Source organism: Oncorhynchus nerka, linkage group LG28, assembly GCF_034236695.1.
Source record: "Oncorhynchus nerka isolate Pitt River linkage group LG28, Oner_Uvic_2.0, whole genome shotgun sequence".
NCBI lineage: Eukaryota > Metazoa > Chordata > Actinopteri > Salmoniformes > Salmonidae > Oncorhynchus > Oncorhynchus nerka.
The window spans coordinates 51,436,502-51,457,392 of NC_088423.1; the positions used below are offsets into that span (position 1 = coordinate 51,436,502).

General features: G+C 41.6%; 2 protein-coding genes across 3 annotated transcripts in view; one reads left to right on the forward strand and one right to left on the reverse strand.

The window, feature by feature from the left end:
* The first annotated feature begins 3,650 nt into the window (after positions 1-3,650).
* LOC115112729 (mini-chromosome maintenance complex-binding protein-like) lies at positions 3,651-5,244 on the forward strand. The gene is made up of 4 exons (XM_065012557.1): positions 3,651-3,789; positions 4,199-4,370; positions 4,788-4,980; positions 5,214-5,244. The coding sequence occupies exons 1-4, from the start codon at positions 3,697-3,699 to the stop codon at positions 5,242-5,244; spliced, it is 489 nt and encodes a 162-aa protein (XP_064868629.1). The 5' UTR covers positions 3,651-3,696.
* A 1,527-nt stretch (positions 5,245-6,771) lies between these two features.
* The window catches only part of LOC115113394 (phosphatidylinositide phosphatase SAC2-like), a 37,085-nt gene continuing 22,965 nt past the window's right edge, over positions 6,772-20,891 (reverse strand). For both annotated transcript variants that reach the window (XM_029640970.2, XM_065012877.1), the window contains 7 exons: positions 18,795-18,912; positions 17,637-17,835; positions 17,022-17,093; positions 16,859-16,932; positions 16,482-16,610; positions 16,264-16,351; positions 6,772-16,065 (listed from right to left, as the gene is read on the reverse strand). In XM_029640970.2, coding sequence (XP_029496830.1) covers positions 14,955-16,065; positions 16,264-16,351; positions 16,482-16,610; positions 16,859-16,932; positions 17,022-17,093; positions 17,637-17,835; positions 18,795-18,912 — 1,791 coding nt within the window. In that variant the 3' untranslated portion in view covers positions 6,772-14,954. The remainder of the gene's footprint in view (positions 16,066-16,263; positions 16,352-16,481; positions 16,611-16,858; positions 16,933-17,021; positions 17,094-17,636; positions 17,836-18,794; positions 18,913-20,891) is intronic.

The window sequence follows — 20,891 nt, forward strand, 5'->3', positions numbered from 1 at the left end:
CCTGCACAATATTTTGGTATCAAGTCTGTCAGGAGTTTGCCCAAATTTGATACATTTAAGTACATAACTATAGAGATTGAGAACATACAAAAATGCTATGGTAATAAAAAAAGTTTTACACACTCCCAGGAATGACATACATGATGGATCATTAGCTTATACACTCACTGTCACACATCTAGATGGCGGGGTGGGTATGGAGCCAGAGGCCGCAGTGGGGTCAAACGGTAGACCCCAGTTCCTACATTTGAACATAGAAATGGATTTGATCAAACAAAATTATGCTACATTTTTATCTCTGAGACCCTCAGGATGACAAATCAGAGCAAGATTACTGACTGTAAGTACATTATTTACCTTCAGAGGTGAATGTATCAAACCGGTTTTTTGTTGTTGTGCACTCTCGTCAAACAATAGCTTGCTATTTTTTCACTGTAATAGCTACTGTTAATTGCAGTTAGAGAAACAAGAACTTAAGTTTTCTGCCCATATTAGACATGTCTATGTCCTGGAAAGTTGGCTGCTGTATACAACTTCATTCTAGTCTCATTAGCACACGTTAGCAACAACTGTCCAGGTTTAGGGACAACGATCCCGCCGAGGCTAGCTAGCGAGTGCAAACCACAGTAAGCTAGCTAGGCGTTTGAAAAAAAAACAGATTTGTCTAGGTAAACAGACCAATAAGGCTTATCAGAGTAAACAAACGTATCAGACTGGAATGAGTTACTAAGCTTGCTTACATGGAACTGCTTTAGTCGTGTTTCAATAAACACTGGTTTAGTAAGGAATTTATCTTTGTATTGTGATAGTTGCTGTTGTTTCTTATGATTAGTCAATACACATTGTTTACATCTCGTCTTTACAACCATAACAGCCATGTGAATGTATCCTGATCAGCATGCATAATGAGGATGTGGTTTGTCTGACCCGACCCTCTGTCCTGCAGCCCAGAGCAACTCTAACCCAGAATGGGAAGCAAAAGTGTTGGAATACTTCAAAGACCCCACAGAGTAAGGCGACTCCAGAGGAACAGAGAGCACACAACTTTCTGAATGCACTGTATTACTCCATATCTGTAGCGTATAGTGAGTACCCCCACTAGGGATGGGCACGGTTATTTGAATATGTGAATGGAAGTTAGTATTCAATTACTTGCAAGAGTGTTCATTTTTGAGAAAATAAAATATTTAAAAAACAATATGTAACATTGCTACAAAGCCTGACAAGGATTAACCATTACATTAGACAGTTATGAGTTCACCCCATAGAAATCTGTACCCGTAGCCTAGTACTTGTAGTAGGCTACAATGATCAACCATCAGGTAGGGTGTTTCATATGAAAATGCTTGTTGTAGTCAAGGACGGGGAGCGCAGCAAATTAGCCTGGCAACTCCAGCTAGCTGGCTAACTTTTTCGTTTAAGTTTTCATGTAAGGAATAAAAGTATGTGTTTCCATCACATTTTCAACTCTACTAGTTTTGTCACTAAAACGGTTAATTTAAAGGGAAAATGTGCCTACTCTGGTCTTGGCTAGTGTGCTCTAGCCAACACCTATTGGTAAACTGCGGGTAGACTAGTCTACTTGAGATTATTATGGATAATATTTGTATTTGTCAAGCATCAATCATGTCACCAGAATAAAACCCTCGATATTAGAAAATTAGAAAGGAGCATCAAGTAGACTTGCATAAAAACTGGATGGAAACATGGTTATAGATGGTTAGGGTTGCGTCAATTTGAATCTGGTATCAGAACAAGTTATGACACTGAGTCACTGATTGTATACTATGTACTTTTATTAGCTAAGCAATAAATGGCAAATGCAATTTATACGGGTTTGCTGTAATCCCACACAGGGCAGAACAGAGAACTGACTTGTTCCTGACAAAGTTATTCTAATATACTCTGACAGAAGTAGTTCCTGCTTCCGAGCTGGCCTGTCAGAGTAGAGAATCGCAGAATGATGAACTTAACTAAACGACGGAGAGTTTGACTGTGTGATATTAGATTGCTTCTTGTGTAAATATTTTCTGTCTGGATTTTAATGATTTAAATTTACTCAACCTATCCTATCGTTGATTGTTGGCGCACGAGCTGGTTCCAGCCCCTAGGCGCTCCAGTTGATAGATGTAACTTGCTGTGTAGAATATCTATGCGCTCATACTCTCGATACAGTTATCACACATCTGGCTCCTGTTATCTAACAAAAGACCGTTTGTTCTCGCAACACTGTTCTGTATGTGCCCCCAACAACTCATGATAACTGCCTACACCCAAGGACAGCCACAGCCTTGCCGTTAGTCACACCATATGTTGCAAAATGTTACTTTAACATACACAGACACCCTCATGATAGGCCAAGCATATTTTAAATCCTCACAAGATGACCGATGGTAGCAAAAAGTTTGTCTAGCGCGAGTCGGTTTCAGTGATGCCAATTTAGCAATCTTGCTGCTAGATTTAGCAACTTTTCAGGACTACCCTGGCAACTTTATTTTCAAACAGCACCTAGCAACAAATGTAGCTACTTTTGAAAAGTGACTCAAACACTAAAATGCACACAATTTCCCTCTAAATGACACAAAAACGATGTTCTCTGTCACACACTGTCAAAACACACGTGCCTGGCTGCAAAAGTGCATTGTGAGTGACGTCAGCAGTAGTAGTACGGGTAGTACGACGAGCCAAACCCAATGAACATAGTTGGTCACGAATGTTAACTCTTGAACATAACTTACAACATCAATCAAAACTGTACAGAAAAGAGTGGGAGTCTGTACCTGAACAAATCGAATCATATTTTTTGCCGAGATGGCCAGTCAAATTGAGTAACGTTATTGTATATTTTACCTAATGACGCAATGAAACCACAACGTCTTTTAGCAACAAATCAACCTGCCTCGAGCAACTTACCCTGAAAACTAGTTGGCAACACTAGTCTGTTTAGCTACTTTCTCTCTTAGTGCCACACTGCTCCTGCTCCTCTCCATTAAAAAAAAACATTTAAAAAGAAGAGTGCAGCGCACCTGATCTCTCCGGGGTCGAACGAAAGAGTCCCCATTTGGAAGTAAAAATAAATAAAAATACAAGTGGTTCCTGATAGTGGTTGTGTGGGTCTCTCATCACAGGTACATCAGATGTCCTGCCTCTAGGTAAATTCAGTGGCTGTCTGCTCAACTCATACACAGAGCGACTCGTGTCAGATCATCCAATTGCTGGTGCCTTGTGTGTGTTTAATATATTGTATCATGCTCCATATCAAATCGAAATTGAGTTGACTGTTATTTGAGATTTGAATTGAGGGTTAACAGCATATTTGGGTGCCACTTTAGTAATTGAGATGAAAATTGAATAGAACACTAATATGCAACTCTGGCCTGCAGTACCGTTTCTTCATTGTCATGACTAAATTAATTTTGCCCTCCACTTAAGGTCAGTATTAGATTTGTTTCTGACAATACTGAAAGAATGCATACTTTGTAGATATCTATACTGAACAAAAATATAAACAACAATTTGAAAGATTTTACTGAGTTCATGTAAGGAAATCAGTCAATTGAAATTAGTTCATTAGGCCCTAATCTATGGATTTCACTTGATTGGGCAGGGGTGCAGTCAATTTGTTTTTCCCCAAAAAGGGGATTTTATTATAGACAGCACACCCCTCAAACAAGCCCGCTGTTGAAGAAGCTGGATATGGATGTCCTGTGCTGGTGCGGTTACACGTGGTCTGTGGTTGTGAGGCCGGTTGGATGTACTGCCAAGTTCTCTAAAAGGAGGCAGTTTATGGTAAACATTCCTGCAGTTAGCATGCAAATTACACACTCCCTCAAAACTTGATACATCTGTTGCATTGTGTAGTTTTGTCACACAACACATTTTAAAGTGACCTTTTATCGTCTCCAGCACAAGGAGCACCTGTGTAATGATGTGTTTAATCAACTTCTTGAAATGCTCACTAACAGGGATGTAAACAAATTTGTGCAAAAACATTGAGAAATAAGATTTTTGTGCGTATGGATTAGGGAATCATGGGTTTGAGAGTAACATTGGGTGTTACAAATCTGAGTGGAGTGGCTTTGAAGATTGACAGTTTAATTGTGTTGCACAACATACATCACAATACTTAATTGTACAAACAGTTTATCAAAGTATGTTAAAGTAACTGTGGTTACTGTTTTTTTCTTCTCTCCGGTAGTCTTACCATCTCAATATGAGCCTCCACACCAACACCATGAACAGCCTGCATCTGGTGCCCAAGAAGGACTCTGTGGCTAACCAGCTGGTGAGTGGAGCCTTGCAGCTGGCCAGGGACACTGCCCTCTTCCTGGATGAGATGCAGCTGGAGCAGGGTCAACTGGACACCTCAGGTAAGAGGGGGCTCTGGGAACCACATGGCACATTGAGGAGCAACTAGGGCCAGAGTTTGGCCCAGAGACGAGGCCCTGCCAACCTCTAACCTAAGACACTTGTGTAGATCAGAGAGTATTTGATAGGTGTACACATTGAGGTAGTTGCTCCACCTTGCTCTCTGATAGGCTGGGTAGAATTTTAGACATTGCTTATACCTGTCTTATTCACTCATATCTCCAAGTGGGGGGTTGGGAGAAGGGTTGTTTCTGGGCATGCTGAAAGATGTACTGTACCGCAGGGACTGGGAACTAGTTTAAGATACCCACAGAAGTGCCTCTAGCTTTTTGTGCAACAGCCATGGTATATTCATTCATTTAGTATACCAATTGCTGTAGTGCAATGTCATTTAATCCATTGAATGTGTCCTGTTGTAGGTGTCTGGAACATCCCGGCTCTGGGGAACCTGATTTCCTGGCAGAAGGTTGATTATGACTTCAACTACCACAAGGTGGAATTCCCCTGCAATATTAATGTGCTCATCACGTCAGAGGGCAGATCCCTGCTACCAGTGAGGACAAAGGCGTCAAATAAAATTTTATTGGCCACATCCGCAATACCGTCTGATAAGTATGTGTGTGTAGTGAAATGCTTGTGTTCCTAGCTCCAACAGTGCAGTAGTATCTAACAATTCACAATACACACAAATCTAAAGGTAAAAAATGGAATTAAGAAATATATAAATATTAGATTGAGCAATGTCGGAGTGGCATTGACTAAAATATAGTATATACTTATGAGATGACTAAAGCAGTATTTAAACATTATCAAAGTGACCAGTGATTCCAAGTCTATGTATATAGGGTAGCAGCCTCTAAGGTGCAGGAGGAGTAACCGGATGGAAGATGGCTAGTGATGTCTATTTAAGTCTGATGGCCTTGAGATAGAAGCTGTTTTTCAGTCTCGGTCCCAGCTTTGATGCACCTGTACTGACCTCGCCTTCTGGATGATAGCGGGGTGAACAGGCTGGTTGTCCTTGATCTTTTTGGCCTTCCTATCATATCGGGTCCTGGAGGGCAGGTAGTTTGCCCCTGGTGATGGGTTGGGCAGACCGCACCACCCTCTGGAGAACCTTGCGGACGGTGCTGTTGCCGTACCAGGCGATGATACAGCCCGACAGGATGCTCTCAATTGAGCATCTAACAGTTTGAGGGTTTTAGGGGCCAAGCCAAATTTCTTCAGCCTCCTGACCTCTTCACCACACTGTCTGTGTAGACCATTTCAGATCGTCAGTGATGTGTATGCAGAGGAACTTGAAGCTTTCTGCATTCCCGTCGATGTGGATAAGGGTGTGCACCCTCTGCTGTTTCCTGAAGTCCACGATAAGCTCCTTTGTTTTGTTGACATTGAGTGAGAAGTTATTTACCTGGCACCACTCTCCCAGGGCCCTCACCTCCTCCCTGTAGGCTGTCTCGTCATTGATGGTAATCAGGCCTACTACGGTTGTTGTCTGCAAACTTGATTCGTGAGTTGGAGGCATGGGTGAACAGGAAGTGGCTGAGCACGCACATTTGTGGGGCCTCTGTATTGAGGATCAGTGAAGTGGGGCGGCAGGGTAGCCTAGTTGTTAGAGCGTTGGACTAGTAACTGGAAGGTTGCAAGTTCAAACCCCCCTACCTGACAAGGCACAAAGCTGTCGTTCTGCCCCTGAACAGGCAGTTAACCCACTGTTCCTAGGCCGTCATTGAAAATAAGAATTTGTTCTTAACTGACTTGCCTAGTTAAATAAAGGTTCACTACTGGGGATGGCCCGTCAGGAAGTACAGGACCCAGTTGCACAGGAAGGGGTTCAGACCAAGGGCCCCGAGCTTAATGAGGAGCTTGGAGGGTACTATGGTGTTGAATGCTGAGCTATAGTTAATGAACAGCATTCTTACATGGGTATTCCTCTTGTCCAGATTGGGTAGGACAGTGTGATGGCAATTACAACGTCCGTGGATCTATTAGGCGGGTAAGCAAATTGAAGTGAGTCTAGGGTGTCAGGTAAGCTAGAGGTGATATGATCCTTAACTTGCCTCTCAAAGCATTCATGATGACACAAGTGAGTGCTACGGGGCGATAGCAAAGGTAACTAAACTAAATGACTTAATTTGTTGCATGTAGCATTTATATATTTTTTCGGGGTATAATTCCAAGGAAGAGAGGCATGCATGAGAATGACTAGAGGTGGGGTGAGAAGGGCCACTATGGATTGGGTCCCAAATGTATAACCAATATAATTTAAAAGAGCTGGGTGAAAATGTTCATGTTTAACTCATTAAACAGATGAACATGTAAAATAATTGTCATATCGTCAGATCTTTAATTTACTGAAATTCTTTGTGTAGACACAGTATTTTTCATAGACCCAGGACAAAGAACTTATACAGTAGAAATAAGAAATATATTTTAATATTCAATCAAATTTGAGTACAACATAAAAAAATGACAAGTCAGTTGTTTGAGAGGTGAAGTACAACCACAGACATTCAGACATGGAATTATCGCTGGAAAATGTGTTTAAATGCAGTGCAATCGTGTTTAGTCTAGTCACTCACAATGACGTAAATGTAACTTCGTAATCTCGGTTACGTAAGTAACCCCAAGTTCTATTTCAAATATATCACTTCACTTTCTCACAATGGGGATATAGATTGCCCACTTGCTCTCCGAAGCCAGACTAGTCCCAACAATATCACCCCTGAGGCACCAACACGGAGGACAGTATGCACCAACGAAGGAGCAGAAACATCCAGCTGTTAAAACCTCAAATGTATGAGGGGTGGCCCAACGTGCAGTATTGCAAACAAATGCCCTTAATCAGTGCCCAAGAGCTAGTGGAATGAGCCTTCAAGCCCCCAGGGGGCTGCAAACCCTTGCTATTATAATAGCCTCCACTATGGGAGTCGTTGACAAGAGAGGGGCCCTCTTGCAGGGGGGGGCACCTAGGAGATGGAGAGTTGGTCACTCTTACCATGCTCTCGTTCTATCCAAGTATACTGAACAAAAATATAAATGCAACATATAAAGTGTTGGTTTCATGAGCTGAAATAAAAGATCCCATAAACATTCAATACGCACAAAAAGCTTCTTCATTTAAAATTGTACACATTTGTTTACATCCCAGTTAGTGAGCATTTCTCCTTAGCCAAGATAATCCATCCACTTGACAGGTGTTGCATATCAAGAAGCTGATTAAACAGCATGAGGTCTATGCCCTCCCAGGCCCACCAATGGCTGCGCCCTTGCCCAGTCATGTAAAATCCATAGATTAGGGCCTAGTTAATTTATTTAAATGGACTGATTTCCTTATATTTTTAGCATGTTGCGCTTTATATTTCTGTTCAGAATAGATGTTCAAAGCTCGTACTGGACACAAACGGTGGAGATGCTCTTCTTCCATAGAAGTGAAGGGCGGCGGGTGGAAAGCCATAAACTCCCAAGACTGGACAATTGTAATTGCTGCTGACCTTAGGCATGAAAGCAGGGTTGAGTTACAGTGTTACCTTGGATAACCCTGGGGAAAACTGTAGGCATGAATGTTGAACTGACAGTGCATGCAACTCACTCGTTTTGGGCAGAGATATTTCATCTCCACACTTTCCAGCAACTGCTGGGAAATTGCCTCAAGCAAAGTACCAAGACTGAGTTAAAGGCTTGGCGACGGCATAAACGACGCACTCTCTTCATAAAACATAAGCGGGCGTTTCCCTACTGTGTGATTGTTGAAGTCTATACGACAGGCAGATATGACAGCTAAATAAACCTTAACAGTGGAGAATGCCTCCCCTCCGTCTAAAATCCTGCAAGAAGCATAAAACCTTGGATACAGAGCATTGGTAAGGAATTCAGTTTCTGGTCACACCACCTCAAATACGCACCACTTGTTCCCATACAGTGAGGGTCATGGTTTCCGGGTAAGGGTGGAAAATCTCTCTGTTCGCTTGGGTCAGTAGATCCCTTGCGTAATGGTAGTTGCCAGGGCTCGTCGTAAAGCGAGCTTTGCTACCCGGAGCTTTCCTGGCCATCGAGGGGCTATCAAGATCAGAGATAAGCCTTGTTCCCTCACTCTGTTCAGAGAGGGGAGGATCAAGCATAGAAGAGAAAGCATAGAGCAACACTCTTGGCCAAGGGACAACGTGTCTTTCTGTGAAGCGATCTACGGTAACTCTCCCCCAGATCTGGGATTCCCCCTGGACAACAAGTCTGCTCCCACATTCAGTACACCCGGGACATGAGTCACGCATAATGAGAGATGTGCACTGCTCCACAGAATACTCTTGGCAGTCTGTGTAAGCACAGCAAGAAAGTGCCATCCTGGTGGTTGATGTATGCCTCCAGTAATATTGTCTGTTCTGACCAGGATGTGACCATTTAAAATGAAACACTCAGCAGTTTGAGGTAATTTATATGAGCGTGGCAGAGCTGTGGGGATCGCAGTCTGTTTATTGCTCTTCCCTCGTGAACTGCGCCCCCATCCTTTGACTGATGCATCTGTCGTCACCTCCTTCCTCGATGACACTACCCCTAAGGGGGTGCCTGAAAAGAAGATTGAGGGGATCTTCCAGTGACGGAGAGCTGAGAGACAGCCCGTGGAAACCTTCACCTTTCGATTGAGGTGCCAACGTTGACAGTTTTTACCCAACTCTGGAAGTGTCATTCTCAGTAGTCCTAGTGGTACTACTGAGGTGGACGCCATCAACCCAACAACTCGGAGACATGTTTTGAGCGTGGCCGTCCAATAGTGTAGCCCGATAAGAGAGAATCCAGCTTGACGCCAAGGTATTCTATTCTCTGAGTGGGCACCAAACAGCTCTTTTTCTGGTTGACCTTGAACCCTAGCTCGGTGAAGACCTGTCTAGTACCGCTTGCTTCTGTGTAGGGGAGCAAAGCAGGTAATGGTCTATGTAAGAGGATACTTTTAACCCCTCTGGGGTGCTAGCGCCGCCTCTACACACTTGAACGTTCAGGGAGCCAACGCTAGCCCGAAGAGAACAGCGAGGTATTCGGAAGCTTTGCCTTGAAAGGCGAACCTGAGAAACCTCCTGTGTGTCGGCAGAATACTTATGTGAAAATAAGCGTCCTGCGACAGCCTAGCAGTTAGGGCCGCTGGCGTGGGTTCGAATCCGGTACAAACAGCTCTCCAATCTGTCTTTCTCTTACGGTCTCTACTGAAATGAACCAGTCGCCTCAACAGAGCGAGACAGCACGTTGAGCGTAAGCATACAGAATATGGACTTTCTCAGAAATCTGTTGAGGATCCGTAGATCCAGAATAGGGCGGGCATTGACTGCACATGCTCGCCAGTTTCCTGCAGCGAGTTACTCACAAGTCAGATGACTCTTGCTCACCAGTGGTCCCTGTGAGCAGATGCATAGAAGTGCACCGCTGCACGAGTGGTAGGGTTTTAGGAGTAGAGATGTGCCTCTGCCCCATAGTGATCTGTTGGCTGCCTCTACCGCCGGGCACGTACCCCTAGGTCAGACGCCCCTCCTTCCCTCCAGGTGGGCGGGACCTCGATGCGGTCGCAGCGACGGACCGCTTCCCCACTGTCGGCCTCTGGGAAAGGCCGAAATGTAGCAGCAGCAGCAGGCTCAATAGCTCTGCTGTGATTGGTTCTTCCATTAGAGAATCCATCTAAGACAACGGCCATTGTGAGATATCGAAACAATATATTTGAAATAGAACTGTACTTTGTCTATGGGCAGAATCCTTACTGGTACATATCTGGCAAGTGACATCAGCCATTGATGACAAATAAAAGGTTGTTTCAAAAGCACTTGGTGTTAGAAAAAAAAAAGGGGGGGGGGAAATAAAAAACTCCCATCTGGCAAATGTAAGGACTATACCCGCTCCTAACATTAAAACTCCATATGAAAGGAGTGTTTACACTATAAAAGAATCATGTTTTACAAATCGGTACCTAATTCAGGTAAGAACGGTTTCTGCTCCAATTTAACTGCTCCAGTGTAGTGCATGCATTCCTAAATACAACATGAAATACAACCCTTAGCCCTGCTTAAAGCCTTATATTCCTATTGCATTGCAGCTGTCATATTAAAGCTTTGGCAGTGCCAAACAATATCAGCAGGCTACTAGGAAATCATTCGGCACCCACAATTCCGACGACAGTTTCTTGGTTTTCTGATCCATATCTGTATTCCCATTTGAAATCCATAGATTAGGGCCTAATGAATATATTTCAATTGGACTGATTTCCTTATAACAACTGTAACTCATTCAAATCTTTGAAATTATTACATGTTGCGTTTATACACGACGTGTCTAATGTGGACACCTGCTCATTGAACATCTCATTCCAAAATCATGGGCATTAATATGGAGTTCTTCCACACCAATCTCAACAAACCATTTCTGTATTGACCTTCCCCAAACTGTTGCCACAAAGTTGAAAACACACCAATGGAGCTCATGTCCTGAGCATTGAACACCATTTAAAAACATAGGCCAGAGGATGGAATATCCCAAGAAAAAGCTGACATTACCCTGAACATGATCTAATATACAGTACCAAGATCAAACAAATTATGCAACATCATGATGGAATAAACTTAACTCTAAAGGTAGTTTTGCCATAAATACCTGATACAATCTCCCACTTTCATGTCCTTTTAAGGCTTACACTTTAGATTCAGGAGTGCATAAAGCATCGAAGTGTGTTTTTAATAAGCTTTGGACGGACCACATTGCATATATTCTATATGCTACTGTACAGTATTTGTCAAACATGTGACGGACTTAGGGCTCATAGACCTAATGCAGACATTAGGTACAACCATTTGTATGAAAATTCAATTAAATCCTATCAATCCACCAATGCTTACGGAATCGCAAATGATTTTGGTAAGCTGTCAGTTAATAGTGACTTTTGGTTATTCTCAAAGAAAAATGCTCAAACCCCTTCGGAAATGTTCAGCAGCAGTGCATCTAACTCTAGCATCAACATGATCAAAAGCCAAAGTGTACGGAGATATAGTTATATGTCCATAAATACATGTTGGTCAATGAAAAGGTTATAACTTAGGGAACAGATATACATACAGTACAATACTTACATATCAAACAGTATACTCTTACCGGAATTCTTGTACGTTGCTAAAGGTCCTATATTGATGGGGAATAAACTCGACAACAGTAACCAGGTTTCCAACTAACTTTTTTATGAGAGTAAAGTACATGTGGGACAGAAAAATTAAATTATTCACGACAGAATCTGCTAGACAAGGTGGGATCTTTTTGTGTCAGTAAAATTAATTATATGCAAATATTGATATAATAACCATCATATCGAACTTGGAGTCACACAATGACATGTGTGGTCACCCACTACCACCCACTACGACTCCCACCCACTACGACTACCACCCACTACGACTCGGAAAAGCATGGAGTGTATTATGCTACAGATGGAATAAGTTATGAGGGTGGAGAAAGTGCAAGGTGATAAGCTTAATGCTGTTTTCCAATAAATATTGAGTCTTATTCTGGTGACATGATGATCGATGCTTGGCTGCCGTTTGACAAGTAAAAATAATCTTGCTCTTTTGTCCATAATAGGAAATTCATCATGTCGGTAGCCTACCTGCACTCTATCTGCAAGCTTTTGGCTAGAGAGCACGTGCAAAGACCAGTGTGGGCACATAGGTTACAGTGGGGTCCAAAATTATTGACACCCTTGATAAATATGAGCAATAATGAATGCAATTATTATTTTATACTAATACAATTTCTCAGAGAATAAGATTTTGTTAGAGATAGGGGGCAGTATTTCCACTTTGGATGAATTGCGTGCCCATAGTGAACTGCATCAAAATCTGTCCTAAATTGCTAATATATGCATATTATTATTAATATTGGATAGAAAACACTCTGAAGTTTCTAAAACCGTTTGAATTATGTCTGTGAGTATAACAGAACTCACAGGGCAGGCAATCTTCCAAACAAGTTTTGAAATCCTGAAAGTTGGGGCAACTTTGACGTCATCGCCCCCTCCCTTCCCAACAAGTTATGGATCTGGAAACACTTCCTACGTCTTCCACTAGATGTCTTCATTCAGTAGAAAGTGTAATGGAGCATTTGCTGTGAACTTTGACCTAATGGGAAGGAAAGTAGTTGGTGTCGCAAAAGGATTCCATTTTGTTGAGGCGCGTTTGCCTTTGAGTGCTTCGGCTGTTCTAATCAGCCCCAGATGAAAACGAATGATCCGGTTGGAATGCTATTGGATCTATATGATTATAACATCCTGAAGATTGATTCTGCACTTAGTTTGACCAGTTTCTTCAACCTGTAATATGTCTTTTGGAAGTTTTGATGCAAAGTTATCCTGGACCAGAAGTCATTTTTTGGGCATTTGGAGCTGAAAGTGGTAGCAAATGATGCTACTTGGACACTAGAATTGAACATTATGAAACAAAACTATTTATTGTTGAACTAGAACTCCTTGCACTACATTCTGATGAAAGATCATCAAAGGTAAGGGAATATTTATGTTGTAATTTTGTATTTCTGTTGACTCCAACATGGCGGAGAAATATTGTTACGTCTGAGCGCCGTCTCAGATTATTGCAATGTTAGGCTTTTTCCGTAACGTTAAAAAAGAATGTGACACAGCGGTTGCATTAAGAACCAGTGTATCTTTAATTATATGTAGAACATGTATCTTTAGTCAAAGTTTATGATGAGTATTTCTGTTATCTGGCGTAGCTTTCTATAATTCCTCCGGATATTTTGGAGGATTTTCTGAACATGGCGTCAATGTAAACCGAGATTTATGGATATAAAATGCATATTATCGAACAAAACATAAATGTACTGTGTAACATGTCATATGACTGTCATCTGATGAAGATTTTCAAGAGGTTAGTGATTGATTTTTTTTTAAATCCTGCTTTTGTGATTTTTATCTTTTGCTGGAACGGGGGGGGGGACCCCTCGCCTCAACAGGTCAAGTCATTAAAAAAAATCTCAAAGTTAGGGGTCAAAATTGTCATCCGTAAAGATAAAGTAGTCAAAAGTGTTGTATTTGGTCCCATATTCCTAGCACGCAATGACAACATTAAGCTTATGACTCAAACTTGTTGGGGGGGTATGATCGTAGGTCAAACTTTCTCACTCAAGACTCATTTCAGGATTAGCTGTAATCATGGTATCAAGTGGTGTTTAGAAACGTATTCTATTCTTATTTACAAAAGTGACTCCAAAATAACACAATACATTATTTACCATTAATAATATAGGACCAAATACTAAACTTGACTACTTTATTTACAAGAATCTTTAGTGGAGTCAATTTTGAACCCCACCTTCTTTAGATCTTTTTATATTACTTGTTTAAAGAATCTATTTTCTGAGTAATTGTATTAATATCATTTCCCCAAAAAATTTGAGCATACAATATAGCTCAGTATTTTAATTATTTCAGTCATTGCTCATCTTTATTAAAGTTGTCAATAATTTCTGACCCCACTGTATAACAATTTGTTTTGTGACAAAACAGAGTTAAATGCGATGGAAACCAATTTAGTTTAGTTTTTTTTTCGGAACAGGAATGTAACCGCAAAAGTAATTTTTATGTGCACTACGTTATCATGCACAGCTTTTTATCCACAACAAGTCAATTTGATGGAAACATCTCTGATGGGAAAATGAGAATATTGTTTTTAATGCAGATTTTTTAATATTCGCATGAAAATCTGTCACCAATTTGATGGAAACCAAGCTACTGATCCCCATTTATCTAGGAGTTGTATGTTTGTTTTCTTACTAGCCTAGGGTAGGTCTAATATCTAACATTGAGCTGCCCTTTGAAAATCAATAGGGACATTTGGTCAGATACTTCTACTAATGTTTTTGAAACAGAGCTATGAACTAGGCCTATATCACAAACGCCAATAGGTGCCAATGGAATCACAAAAGTAAATCCATTCAGAGCTCATCTCTCAACATGCACTGGATATTGCCTACCTTATCTAATTCAGTTATCAACAATAGCCTGACATGCAAATGTAGCTGGAAAATCAACTGAAAGGAATGCTTCAGTCTTTGTCGAGCAAAACACGTCAACGAAGGTGAGTACAGTACAGAGTACAGACCCACTTGCGCACTCAATACATTGAAATATGTAGAGTTTCCCTGTATTTGGGTGGGAAATTGAAACGAGGTGTAGCTATTGCCTTTTTCTGTTTGAGTCTAATTAAAGAATGTTGTCTGTTTGCTGCTTTTCATTCAATCATTTTCTTTAGGCTATTGTTAGTTCAATTAGTTCATATTGGCAGAATATAATGCTTTGCGGTAGTCGGAAAGAAATTGCATTAGGATTAAGTACGCCGTGTATTGAGCTGGGGTATTATATACTATACAACACTGGCTGTAAACATGGTCAGGTCAACTACAAGGGGAATTGAAGAGCAGGGTTCTTAGTCAAGTCAGTGTGGGTCCCTTCTTGTGCAAGCTTATGCTACTGCTAGCTACTGGAAGTACTGGAAGTTACATACTATACTACTAACTGTACAAAAACCTGCTTAGAGGCTACAACTTTAGAAGTGCTAGATCTGTATGATCCTCGTCTGGCACTGTGTAAACATTGCCTTCAGCTCTTTCTCTTGTGTCTCATTGAGACCGCCCATTTCTGGCTCTGGGCTTTTCTGCACCTTTGCCACGGCAAAGTTGATGCCTTGGGTAAGTCCGGCCTGGGTCAGGCTGGCCACCTGCACCATTGAGCTCTTGATCTTGGCAAAGGGGGAGACCACTCGGCTGCTGTTGCCGTCGGCGGGCAAGGGGCCCAGGCTGCCCTCCATGTGAGAGCCCAGGCTCCTCTGGGAGCTGCCAGAAGCTGCCGAGCTGAGCTTCTGGGCAGTCAGGAGATTGGGTCTGGAGGTAACATCTAGCTGGGATGGCCTGGAAGGGAGCTGGAGCTCTTTCGCCTGCATCTTCTGATCTGAACCTGGGTGGTCGTCTGGGGCCAGGGGACCTTTAGCATGTGAAGGGACATGTGGGTTCTGTGTTGGGACGCCACCAGTCATCTGCTCCCCGAATACCTCCACAGGTTTGGTCTGCGCATCTTGGATGAATTGGTGGCAATAGGCATCAATGGGCGTTCCAAAGTCTATCAGGATGGCCTCCTCACCCTCTGAGGTAGCGTCGGGAGACTGGTCTTCAGGACCGGCTAGAGCCGGAGCCCCCTGTTTACTGTCACAGCCAGTGACTCTGATGTTAAGCTCCACGCTGCCTAGCCGAGGAGCTGATGCCACGATGCCGCAGCTGGGCAGCACATAGTCCACATTTTCCAAGGAGCCGGCGCGCAGGTGTTCATCCGAGTTGTACGAATCTGAGTCGGACGACATCTCTGAGTGGTTGTCACAGAGGTCCTTCAGAGCCGGGCCGGTGTTTGCCCCCTCGGAGGTCTCCAAGCTGCTGTCAGACTTCCAGAGGGTGATCCCAATGGTGGGCTTCAGGAAGTTCACGTCGGGCTTAGTGGAGAAGGTGTTGCCCAGCCTCCCCTTGAAGGAGCCCATGTTGACATTGGACTTCTTCACCCTCTGGTTGAGAGAGGAGAACTTGTTGAGGAGGAAGCTCTTTCCCTGAGCCAGACCAGAGCTGCCAAGGACCTGGTCAGGGTGTCTGCCCATGATGTCTTCGTGAGGTTTACTGTGCCTTCTGAAACAAATGGATTGACAATATAGTCTAGTATTTTATCCAGGGCTTCTATTCATAGTGCATATCCATGTCAATGAGATTTTGTTCTAGAACTGTAAAAGGGCTAGTATAGGCATACTGCACAAGTGTAAAATACAGTAACTATGAGAGAAGAATATTCTGAAGATCTAGAAAGAGTGATAATGAATTCCAACTCACCTCTCCAGTTTCTTTTCAATCACCTGCATGTCAAGTCCCATGGCTTGCTTTGTTATGCAAAGCATCTCAGCTATGCACTGTAACGTGTCTGAAATATAATGAATCATTCCCACAATGGGAGGTCAGGACAAGGAATTCAAGTAATTTTGTGGCTATACGGGCAAGTGTGCTTCCAGTCTATTTATTTCATAAAATAAAATCTGGTCATCTTCCCATACCTTTACCGTCATCCTCAGGATTCCTTGTGACAGCCCTCAGTGTGTGAAAATACCCACTTGTCTCCTCATTCTTGTAGTGTAGACGCATACAGCAGAATTTGGGCTTCCCGAACAGAGTAGGTTCTGGGCCTAAAAAAGAACAGGACATATTGTGAGCTTTATTGATACATTACTTAGATGTTTGTGGTAAATCAAAGACAGTAGTTGCATCATTCAGAATTTGTGTACAATGAATGAAAACCATGCTCAAAGTGTGTGCTTAGTAGATTTACAGTGTAAAATAAATCTTGAAGCTGTGAAGGACTGATTTCGACCCTGTCTACACTTTGGAATTTTCACTTTGTGGAGCTATATTCCTCTTAAGGGGAAACACTCACCTATTTCAATCTTTTCCAAACCCTCCAAGTTGAGGCGCTGGTACTGATTGACTTTGTCAGCTTCCTCATCATAGCTGTAAAAACAAAAGCAAAAAAAAAACGATGATATAATGAACAGCTAAAACATGTAATTGACTCTTCTGTAATAAATGTAGGCACTTACTATGCAATGTAATATGCACTGTTGGATAACAGCAGGAGAACATCCACGTCTTTGCTGGTTGCGTCAATAAGACTGATGAGTAGAAAAAAATGTGACAATGAGCTTTCTACATGAACAATTTGTTGAGGAACAAACACTTTCACGGTGTTGATTTTGAAGTGCATCTTAATTTCCCCTGAGGAAATAAATAAAGCTGCATTTAATTGATGCACACTAACAGTGTTGGGAGCACAAACACTATGAGAGCCAACTCATGAAAGGATTCAGTCAATGAAAAAAAATAGCTAAATGCAATTTCTCAAGCAAGAATTTTGCTAGGACTGTCTGGGAGTGGGACCTAATTGGAGGAGCCTAATGGGATGGATGTGTAACCTGATAATTAGCTGTTATTGACAGAGAGGAGTGCAAACTCTCTTTGTTATATGTCTATTAACTTAAAAACCCCACCCAACCAAATAAGCTGAAATTACAGGCGATCTTTTCAAATAGCTCTTACACAAAAAGTGTATTATCATGATGTGGAAATATATTAAAAAAACACAGGCAAATCATGTTTTTGACTGCACTGCCCCTTTAAGTTTAGAGTTGTGATTTGTGGATGGTTCAAGCACCAACCTCATGTCACAGTCGATGAGGGCCCAGCCACCATGGAACTTCTCGTCGTCGGGCAGCAGTAGCTGCATGTAAGTCTGTAGCAGGAGGCTGACCTGCTCCTGGGTTACTCTCTGGCTCTCCTGCTCCTTCTCCTCATGCTCCTTCTCCTTACTGAAAATGGAGTACAGGTCCTCTGTCACAGGATGGCCCATCATCAGGTCTAGAGAGAGAGGTGGGAGGGAAGAACGATTGAGTCACGGTTTTAAGACTAAACAAATGAGGGTGGAACCCATTTTTATAACACTTTACTTAGAGCCTGCAGGTATAATGCATTTTAACTTGTTATAAGCATATACACACTACCATTTAAAAGTTTGGGGTCACTTAGAAATGTCCTTGTTTTTGAAAGAAAATCTTTTTTTTTTGTCCATTTAAAATAACATCAAATTGATCAGAAATACAGTGTAGACATTGTTAATGTTGTAAATGACTATTGTAGCTGGAAACAGCAGATTTTGTTACGGAATATCTACAGAGGTCCATTATCAGCAACCATCACTCCTGCGTTCCAATGGCACGTTGTGTTAGCTAATCCAAGTTTATCATTTAAGGGCTAATTGATCATTAGAAAACCCTTTTGCAATTATGTTAGCACAGCTGAAAACTGTTGCATTGATTATAGAAGCAATAAAACTGGCCTTTTTAGACTAGTTGAGTATCTGGAGCATCAGCATCCAGGATGCTGCTTCTTTAATCAGCACAACAGTTTTCAGCTGTGCTTTCTAATGATCATTTAGCCTTTTAAAATTATAAACTTGGATTAGCTAACACAACGTGCCATTGGAACACAGGAGTGATGGTTGCTGATAATGGACCTATGTAGATATTCCATAAAAAAATCTGCCGTTTCCAGCTACAATAGTCATTTACAAGATTAACAATGTCTACACTGTATTTCTGATCAATTTGATGTTATTTTAATGGACAAAAATTTGGACAAGGACATTTCTAAGTGACCCCAAACTTTTGAACGGTAGTGTATATATTTTGTTTTCCTGACACACAATGATATGATATGATTAATAACACATAAGGGGATCATGCATGCATATTACACGTCTTAGAATGAATGAATCATACCTGCAGGCTTTAAGTAAAGTATTACAGGTCACTTCTTACCAATGACTGCTTGTCTGTATGCGTCCCTGAAGCGGTTCAGATAGTAGCGGTTGGCTGAGTTCACGCCATCTTTCATCACCCCGGCCAGTTTTCTCTCCCCCGTTCTGGTGAAGTCTCCCTGTATATGGGATTACAGACAGAGGATGTCAAAAACAAGCAAGATATTGCACAATCAATGTCTGATCCGTTCCACAAAAGTAGTAGGCTGGAAAAAGATTTTATACTCTTCATGACTTAGGACTATGTAGTGTAAACACTTGGCTGTTATTGGTTTTATTGAGGAAAAGTTTTATTTCCTCTAACCAGATTTCCATCCAACATTTTGATGTGAATAAAGTACATGCCGAATAAAAATCTAACATCAGGCCCGATGGAAACAGCTAATTTGATCGGTAAACTTTCTAAATGTCAACTAGATTCAGCCATGGGCCAATTGTTTTATTGAGCGGATGGTTGGGAGCCGCAAGAAGCATAAACAGATGTAATATTTGACTAAAACAATCATTTCAAACCTTGATTATGTTTGTGGACATTGCCCTGCGTAGGGTGCCGTCTTTCAGATGGGACGTTAAAACAGTCCTGACTCTCTGTGGTCATTCAAAATCCCATGGAACTTATTGTAAGATTAGGGGTATTCACCCCTGTATCATGGCTAAATTCCCAACCTGACCACATTCCATCATTGTCACCTAATCATCCCCCTCATTCCTAATTGGCATATATCACTCCTCACCTCACCTCTCCACCTGATAGCATTCTGGCACAAAATTTGTTGCCATGCATCACAGAGGCGGGTGCTACACATTGATGGTGGATGAGGTGAGTTTCCCCCACCTATGTAAAGCACTCTGAGTACCTCAGTTGCTAGAAAAGCGTATATAAATCTAGTCAATTATTATTAAATTATTATTTCTATTCGGTCACATCTCTTATGCGTGGGAATAATTGGGAACAGATTTCAGAAATTACAATCACTTGGAGCTGATTTCCTGGTATTTTTACAGTAATATGCACAACAATAAATTCCAAATACAATTAATATATAACAAAATGTTGCTCAGAAAACTTGGGGGCCAATTAAAACCTACCCCGGGGGCCGCCAGTTGGGGAACCCTGCAATATACGCTAGAAAAAGGAGGGACATTTTTGTGTCTGTAAAATTAATTATGCCATGATATCGAAGTAATGATGGCTATTATATTGTGTGGCCCTCCCAGTATGACTCAGAAAAGCATAACATTTATTAGGCTACAGATGAAATAAGTTATGATGAATTTTACAGGCTGGTGAAAATGCAAGGTGATGAGCTTGATGCTCCTTTCCAATAAATATCGAGGGTCTTATTCTGGTGACATGATGATCGATGCTTGGTTGCCGTTTGACAAATAAAAATAGTCTTCCTCTTTTGTCCATAATAATCTCATGTAGGCTATACCCGCACTGCATATGTGAGCTGCTCGCTAGAGCGCACTTGCCAATACCAGAGTGGGCACAATCGCTGTACAATGCAATTTTTCATAACAAAACATCAGCAGAGTTGAAAATCTGATGGAAAAACATTTTACTTATGTTTTATTCTGTACATGGGAATTTAACCACAAAAGTTATTTTTATGTGCACTACGTCATCACGCACAGAATTTTATCCGCAACAAGACAATTTGATGGAAACGTCGCCAGTGGGAAAGTGCACATATCATTTTTATGCAGATTTTTGACTATTTGCATGAAAATCTGTAACCAATTGACTGTGATATGTGGTCACCTTACCTAGCTCCTAGATGACTGCACTAATTAAGTCGCTCAGTATAAGAGTCTGCTAGATTACAAAAAATGTCAAATGTAATGCCATGGTTGAGGCATATTTTTTATTTTTTTTATCTCACCTTTATTTAACTAGGCAAGTCAGTTAAGAACAAACTCTTATTTACAATGACAGCCTACACCAGCCAAACCTGGACCAATTGTGCGCCGCCCTATGGGACTTTCAATCACGGCAGGTTATGATACAGCCTGCCCTAATCTAAAAGAAAGTGGGGGAAAAAAGTTGTAGGACTCTTGTTTACTTTCTCCATCCTCCTGGTGTACTTTTCTTCCT